The following is an 8,774-nucleotide window of genomic DNA, read 5'->3' on the forward strand; positions in this document are numbered from 1 at the left end:
TTAAAACTACAAATTAAGCATTTTAGCCCATTCTAACCTGAGATCAGATTCATACGAGGTTTCCACTGGACACACACTGGTCTGATGAACCCATTCTGACCTGAGATCAGATTCTAAAAATGTCAGTCGCTCTTCGATTTTTCAAAAATAGCAGACCTACAAGCTCGCGCTATGAGCTTGTAGATCTGCTATTTTTCAATAGCTAAAGCATAACATGATGCTAACACCAAAATGGGTTCCCCGTTCAGAATGGGTTAAAGACACACATTATGTTTCTGTGTAAAAAATAAGTAATTAAATAATAATAATAATAATAATAATAATAATAATAATAATAAAGTTATCTAAATGGATAAATGCTATTCACTGGAGTGCATGGACTTTATAAAGTGAGTCCATACACACACATACACATACACATACACACACATTAAACATAATGTGTGTCTTTACAATAACTGTAATGTAATAATAATACTAATACTAATAATGTAATGTAATAATTATTTAATTAACGAATTAAATAACCATATTTTATTCTGAAGGCAACCGGATGTCTTAAATCTGCTAGCTCTCAGACAGGAAGTTCTAAATTAGCTCATGAGACTGTGGAGGAGGAGGTGATGAGAGCGGAAGCGTCGCTGCTCGCTATGAATGTTGTTGTAGTTCCACGTCGTACACGCCCCCAGCCGCTGGAAACGACAAAGAACTACATTTCCCAAAGGAGATTTACTTACTTACGCCCCACCCACCCACAGACAGATCACGGAAGTCGCGACAAAAACTGTCAAACACAAACCGGCGGTTTGTTGTTATTATCAGATTATTATAATCATAATCATAAGTCAGGATGGGTAAGAAAGAGGAAGGTGTCTTTCGCTGTATTGAGTGCAACCAGAGCGCCACAGAGCTGCACAGAGATTATAGTAATGGCATCCTGAAGATTACCATATGTGTGAGTTATTAATTATAACTATAAACAGCTTCTTTAGTTGTACTGTTGTTGTACATCATTCATTCATTCATTCATGGCCAAAACAACACTAAGCATTTCGTAGTTTTCTCACCCCGTATAGCAAGCAAAATGACCTGGCTGTAATTGTAACACCTCTGTGTTTGTCTCTGTGTCTGTGTCTCTCTCTGTCTCTGTCTGTGTCTGTGTCTCTCTCTGTCTCTGTCTTTGTCTCTCTGTCTGTGTCTCTCTCTGTCTCTGTCTGTGTGTCTCTGTGTCTGTGTCTCTCTCTGTCTCTGTCTGTGTGTCTCTCTGTCTGTGTCTCTCTCTGTCTCTGTCTGTGTGTCTCTCTGTCTGTGTCTCTCTCTGTCTCTGTCTGTGTGTCTCTCTGTCTGTGTCTCTCTCTGTCTCTGTCTGTGTGTCTCTCTGTCTGTGTCTCTCTCTGTCTGTGTGTCTCTCTCTGTCTCTCTGTCTGTGTCTCTGTGTGTCCCTGTGTGTCTCTCTCTGTGTGTCCCTGTGTGTGCACCTTGTAAATATTTGTGTCCTTGTTTTGTATCTCTTATGTTTATTGTTTATAAGGATCTTTAGCTTTTGCCTTGACAAAAGCTAGTCTTCCTGGGGTCTGACACAGACAAACATTTAACATTTAACAAAGGCAATACTTACAATTGTTTACAAACACTAACTCAAAATAAAACATAGTAAAATAAAATATAAAATAAGAAAAAAACATAGGAGAAATAAAAAACAAAGAACAAAGAAAAACATAGCAAAAATCACTTTCAACAAATTATACATTTGAATTATTATTTTCCCAGGGTTACTGCAGTATGGTTTACATAAGGTGTTCTTTTAACTTGATTTTAAAGATGAATTTTGTATTTGTATTGGTTATACACTTTGGTAGTGCATTCCAACCTATTACTGCTCTATAGATAATAGAAGATTTAAGAATATTTGTTCTTGGTTTAGGTGCCACCAAAACACCCAAACTGGCTTGTCTAGTCATATGGTTATGTTCGTCTCTTACATGTGCTACCTGTTCAGAGAAATGCTGTGGTTTTTTGTCCATTAATACATTTCTGAAAAACGTAAGAAAATACGTGAATGTAATCTATTCTCAACAGTAAGCCATGATAGATTTCTGTGCATTTCTGCAATGTGTGTCCTGTTGGAACACTGGAGAGCTAATCTGGCAGCTTTGTTTTGAGCTATTTGTAATTTATGTATGTCTCATGTCTGTTTTTGTAGCCGATGACCAAATGTCTGGGCAATACTGAAGTGATTATGCGGACATAAATAAGTGTGTGTGTGTGTGTGTGTGTGTGTGTGTGTGTGTGTGTTGTGCCCCCAGGAATCTTGCCAAAAGCCAGTGGATAAGTACATAGAATACGACCCAGTGATTATCCTGATCGACGCCATTCTGTGCAAGACCCAGGCCTTCAGACACATCCTGTTCAACACATGTCTGAATGTAAGCAACACTAACCTACTGCTACTAACCCTAACCCAAGACCTAGGCCTTCAGACACATCCTGTTCAACACATGTCTGAATGTAAGCAACACTAACCTACTGCTACTAACCCTAACCCAAGACCCAGGCCTTCAGACACATCCTGTTCAACACATGTCTGAATGTAAGCAACACTAACCTACTGCTACTAACCCTAACCCAAGACCCAGGCGTTCAGACACATCCTGTTCAACACATGTCTGAATGTAAGCAACACTAACCTACTGCTACTAACCCTAACCCAAGACCCAGGCCTTCAGACACATCCTGTTCAACACATGTCTGAATGTAAGCAACACTAACCTACTGCTACTAACCCTAACCCAAGACCTAGGCCTTCAGACACATCCTGTTCAACACATGTCTGAATGTAAGCAACACTAACCTACTGCTACTAACCCTAACCCAAGACCTAGGCCTTCAGACACATCCTGTTCAACACATGTCTGAATGTAAGCAACACTAACCTACTGCTACTAACCCTAACCCAAGACCCAGGCGTTCAGTCACATTCTGTTCAACACATGTCTGAATGTAAGCAACCCAAAGCACACTAACCTACTACTACAGGTTTTCAATGTAATGAGTCCCGGGATGCAGGGATGGTCTTTTAGATGAGTCCCAGGGACATTTGATGAGTCTAAAAAACTACTGGCCTGATTCTCTCTCTCTCTCTCTCTCTCAATTTCAATTTCAAAAGTCTTTATTGGCATGATAAACATGTTCTACATTGCCAAAGCATACATACAACAAAACAAAAAGTCAACATTGCGCACACAGAGACAACAAACATCCCAAAAATAATGAACAACAAGCAATACAGTAACAATGAAAATAAATTAACAAACAGAAACATAACAGCAACTTAATGACCCTGTTCAGACAGATATACCTGTCTCTTCTGTCCACTGGCTGTCCCTCAGTCGATGACAACTCCACACGTATTTTGCTGCCAAAACTGTGCATTTTGGACTGTTCTCCCAGAACATATTGGAGTGATGAGTTATTAATGGTGGATTCAAATTATTCATATTTTTCTTTAAATTTAGGGAAGAATGATTCTCTGATGTCTTTATACTTGTCTCTCTCTCTCTCTCTGCAGATCCACTGGAAGTTGTGTGTCTTCTGTCTGCTGTGTGAGGCCTACCTCCGCTGGTCTCAGCTCCAGGGCTCTCCAGGGCAGAGCAGTGACCCTGCAGACATCATCAGATACACCAAGGAATGGGACTTCTACAGCATGTTTGGACTGGCTGCCTTTGGTAAGCTAGAAAAGGAAAGATTCTGCCCCGTCGGGCCTAAAAATCTATTGCTAATTATTAGTCGGGATGACCAGTTAACTCTAGACCAGACCTACACTTTGAACTTTCTTGTTAAAAACCCATTTTGGGGCGGGAACCCCTTTTGGTGTTAGCATTATGTTATGCTTTTAGCTATTGAAAAATAGCAGATCTTTCCCCCTGGCCAGCCGGGGCGCCTGATGGAGGGGAAAGGAGCTGGTTGGAATAACGTGTTTCCACGTGCTACGTCCAACCAGGGAAACTCCCCCCTGTCAGGTGTAAAGGAGCAACTTGGACACTCAGGCATGAAGGAAGCATGAGTTCAAGTCCGTTGCTCTCCCCTTGTCCCCCATATATGGGGACTAGGTTGGTGGAGGGTGTGTAGAGCCCAGGATCACATTAGATGATTGACACAGGGGTGAAAAATGGGTTACAAAATCGAGGGATAAAAAATATATTTATAAAAAAAAAGAAATTGCAGATCTACGAGCTTGTAGGTCTGCTATTTCTTTTAAATCGAAGAACGACTGACATAGAAACATAGCTTTTTCAGAAAACTGTCAGGATGTAGCAGACATTTTTAGAATCTGATCTCAGGTCAGAATGAAAACTGTCAGGATGTAGAAGACATTTTTAGAATCTGATCTCAGGTCAGAATGAAAACTGTCAGGATGTAGAAGACATTTTTAGAATCTGATCTCAGGTCAGAATGGTAAACTGTCAGGATGTCGAAGACATTCTTAGAATCTGATCTCAGGGCAAAACGGGTTTAAAAATGTGTTATATAAAATGTCTGTTTTGTTTTGTCTCTTGTTTTATCTCCTATGTTTTGTTTGTGGTCATATGTCTTGTATTTTAAAATGGAAAAAACCTAATAATAAAAATAAAATAAAATGTGTTATACCAGGAGAGCTAAATAACTAGTGTTTGGCAGTTGGCTGCAGCTAACGTGCATCTCTGCTGCACGAGGTAATTTGTACCCCGACTATATCTTTTGTGTGTTGTAACTAGAGTTGTCGGCGTTCTGCGGCGGCGTGCTGTGCTTCCTGTGGGCTCTGCTGGGCCGTCGTCGCCACCAGGGCGGCGCTGACGTGGAGCTGGGCCCGCTGCTCAGAGCCCTGCTGCTGTCCTGCTACGGGAAAATCCTGCTCATACCGGCCGTCATCTGGGAACACGACTACTCGCCGCTCTGCCTGGGACTCATCAAGATGTTCGTGCTCACCTCCAACTCACAGGCCATCAGAGGTAAGGGAGGAGGGGAGCGTCACCTCCAACTCACAGGCCATCAGAGGTAAGGGAGGAGGGGAGCGTCACCTCCAACTCACAGGCCATCAGAGGTAAGGGAGGAGGGGAGCGTCCTCCAACTCACAGGCCATCAGAGGTAAGGGAGGAGGGGAGCTCACCTCCAACTCACAGGCCATCAGAGGTAAGGGAGGAGGGGAGCGTCCACCTCCAACTCACAGGCCATCAGAGGTAAGGGAGGAGGGGAGCGTCACCTCCAACTCACAGGCCATCAGAGGTAAGGGAGGAGGGGAGCGTCACCTCCAACTCACAGGCCATCAGAGGTAAGGGAGGAGGGGAGCGTCACCTCCAACTCACAGGCCATCAGAGGTAAGGGAGGAGGGGAGCGTCACCTCCAACTCACAGGCCATCAGAGGTAAGGGAGGAGGGGAGCGTCCTCCAACTCACAGGCCATCAGAGGTAAGGGAGGAGGGGAGCGTCCTCCAACTCACAGGCCATCAGAGGTAAGGGAGGAGGGGAGCGTCACCTCCAACTCACAGGCCATCAGAGGTAAGGGAGGAGGGGAGCGTCCAGGGGCTGTTTTTGACAGCTCATTTTTGGGGGTTTTTTTGTTTTAAGTCTTAGGGCTGTATTTTGCGTGTCTTAACCCATTCTGACCTGAGATCAGATTCTAAAAAAATGTCTTCTACGTCAGTCGTTCTTCGATTTTTCAAAAATAGCAGACCTACAAGCTCGAGTGGCGCGCTATGAGCTTGTAGATCTGCTATTTTTCAATAGCTAAAGCATAACATGATGCTAACACCAAAATGGGTTCCCGCCCAGAATGGGTTAAGTACCTGGAGGCGTGGTCAATGCTCTTTGGCCACTCAGAATAGCCAAAGAGCATTGATCACGCCTCCAGGTCTTTAGTTTACTCAAGTTAGGGAATAAGACCTGGTACTTAAGACACGCAAAATACAGCCCATTGTCTCTTGAATAGTTTACATTTACTTTTAGTCACATTTTATTCATACGACAGTTGAATTAGTCGACTAAAATGTATTTTGGCGGGCCTTGATGCCGTCGTAATGGTTGATTTTGCACGATCTACAAGCTCGCAGCGCGACGCGTTGTGAGCTTATAGATCGGCTATTTTCAGCATGCAACCAAGTGTGAAAGGACTTATACTGGATCTCTTGTCCACTAGTCCCTTCCTAACATTTTAGTCTAGTTTTTATTTGTTGATGAAATAGAGCACCGAAGTCTGACGTCAATATCGGTATAGAGGGCACAGATCCACAGGTTCATGTACTTTTTATTTGCATTGTAATCCCCATAGGGGGGGATTTTAGACCGCCTCATATAAGAACTGTGATTGAAAAATAAACATGTCATCCCGGCCGCTTCACTCATGGATATGAAGAATCAACTGACTGAGAGAAAACGCTAATGTTACTGCTACTGAATTAGTTAGATTTTCGCTAGAAACAGACTGTATCATATATGAGTGACTGACTGTTGCAAACGATACAGAGACACCTCCCTGACAATAACGCCGAGACAGCTTGTTTATTTTTGGACCACAACACTTATACGATATTAAGATCACCCCATGTTATTCTCCATAGAGAAATTTCTTCCGCGAACCAGGGGAATCGAAGGGATGAGCGAGTTACGTCAGGACTTCGGTGCTCTATAGTCAATACATTTAGTCCTAGTTTTAGTCATCATAGCTTAGTTTTTATTTAGTTTCCATTTAGTTTGACAGCGGGGGAGTTTCCCTGTTTGGACGTATAGCGCATGGAAGGAACACGTTATTCCAACCAGTTCCTTTCCCCTCCATCAGGCGCCCCGGCTGGCCAGGGGGAGGCAGTTTAGAGACCAGGATTACTGCATGTTTTTTGTGAGAGTACCTACCCTATAGGGGAGACAGGGAGAACATGCAAACTCCACACAGAAAGAGTTTGGCGTTTTCATAAGAAACCAGCAGAGGGCAGAAATATCTGGTACATGTTAGTCTTGCCAAGTGAGATACTCGTGAGATCTCTCCTTCAATATATGCCTTAAACTTGAGTGGAAAAATGATAGCACTGCTAAAAGATTATTTTTGTTCACTCTTGTCTTTAAATTCCAGTCATTCTGAACAGCAGTCGGCGTCTGTCCGTGATGGCAGTGTGTGTGGGCCTGGTGTCGGAGACTTGTGCCGCCTGGGCTGTGGCGAGACTTCCGAGGACCTTTGAAGATATTTTTACCGTCTAAATGACCACTACTACGACCCCCCCCCCCCCCAACGCCACTGCTACAATTACAACAACTACTACAAATATGTACACATAACGACCAGTCAGACCGAGGGAGGGGAAGAACATTTAACGCATTCTGGACGGGAATCCGTTTTGGTGTTTTATAACTAAGCATTATGTTATACTGAAAAATAGCAGATCTACAAGCTCATAGCGCGCCACCGAGTGGCGCGCTATGAGCTTGTAGGTCTGCTATTTTTGAAAAATCGTTGAAAATGCGGCACAAATCTTTGAATATAATATATATTCTTTCAGAAGACTTTATTTATTTATTTCGACGTCAGGCCTAATCCAAGTTAATCATCCAGAAGGAAGTGAAATGAACTTTGCTGTTAGCAGCAGCAGCGCTGGGTGTTTTTTTTAATCTTGTGTTCGTTTTGTAACATTTCCTTTTGTGTGGGGAGAGAGAGAGTTGGAACACAGCCTGGTTTTAGCTTTTTAGGCACTTGGAAGAGCTTCAAATGCTTTTTGTGAGACTGTGAGAGGGTAACGCAGAGCCCCAAGTACATCTACCCAAAGATACGGTTGTTTGTTCGAGGACACAGAGGAGAGGAATGAGAAATGTCCTCTCATTATTGTTTATGGATCTGGAATCTGTTCATTTTTCTTTCCCTAATTTAAAAATCATATATATTTTCTACATATTGTTTGGAAGGTATTCTTGACATTCATTGGTCACTATTGTATAGTGGGGAGAGACAGGAAATGGAGGTTTGTGAAAAGTTACTACATGCATCAGAGGTCATCTAGTGAAAATGTTAATCGAACAAATTGATTATAAAAATAATTGATCATCCATAATTTTAATAAAATAATCTATACCTATTTTGCACATTTCATTATAGGAAAGATCATAGCAAAAACCTTGAACGCATTGAAAATAGCTGATATTTAACTGCTATTTTCACAGTTTGTGCACACACCGTACTTGGCGTACTGTGACAAAGTATAAAATAACACTTAAGTGGTTAATTGGTTCATTCATATATTAAAATAAATGTAAAACATGCTCCTCGATTAATTAAAAAAAAAGGTTATCCATAGAATAATCAATACGAAAATAATGGATAATTGCAGTCCTAAATGTGGCCTCGTCTTTCCCATTCTGAACGGGCACCCATTTTGGTGTCAGCATCATGTTATGCTTTAGCTATTGAAAAATAGCAGATCTACAAGCTCACGAGCTTGTAGATCTGCTATTTTTGAAAAATCAAATAACGACTGACGTAGAAGACATTTTTTAGAATCTGATCTCAGGTCAGAATGGAAAACTGTCAGGATGCAGAAAACCTTTTTTAGAATCTGATCTCAGGTCAGAATGGGTTAAGGAATGATGGGCAAAGGGCAACACATTGAGGACAAACACAGCACGCTGTGTGTTTGTCTGGGAGTTGGCCTGAAACCTTCGACGCATTCCTCACTTCATTCATTTACCTGTTGTGGACGCACAGATACACACAGGACCAACTATCTGGGAAGGCACTGGGGAAGAATTCTGTAAATGCCG

General features: G+C 42.2%; 1 protein-coding gene across 1 annotated transcript; it reads left to right on the forward strand.

Annotated features, from left to right (window-relative positions):
- Positions 1 to 811: 811 nt before the first annotated feature.
- arv1 (ARV1 homolog, fatty acid homeostasis modulator) lies at positions 812 to 7,327 on the forward strand. The gene is made up of 5 exons (XM_083791038.1): positions 812 to 955; positions 2,307 to 2,426; positions 3,569 to 3,725; positions 4,755 to 4,988; positions 7,099 to 7,327. The coding sequence occupies exons 1-5, from the start codon at positions 851 to 853 to the stop codon at positions 7,221 to 7,223; spliced, it is 741 nt and encodes a 246-aa protein (XP_083647164.1). The 5' UTR covers positions 812 to 850; the 3' UTR covers positions 7,224 to 7,327.
- Positions 7,328 to 8,774: the final 1,447 nt, after the last annotated feature.

The sequence above is a fragment of the Protomyctophum parallelum genome, assembly GCF_964188405.1.
Source record: "Protomyctophum parallelum genome assembly, chromosome: 19".
NCBI lineage: Eukaryota > Metazoa > Chordata > Actinopteri > Myctophiformes > Myctophidae > Protomyctophum > Protomyctophum parallelum.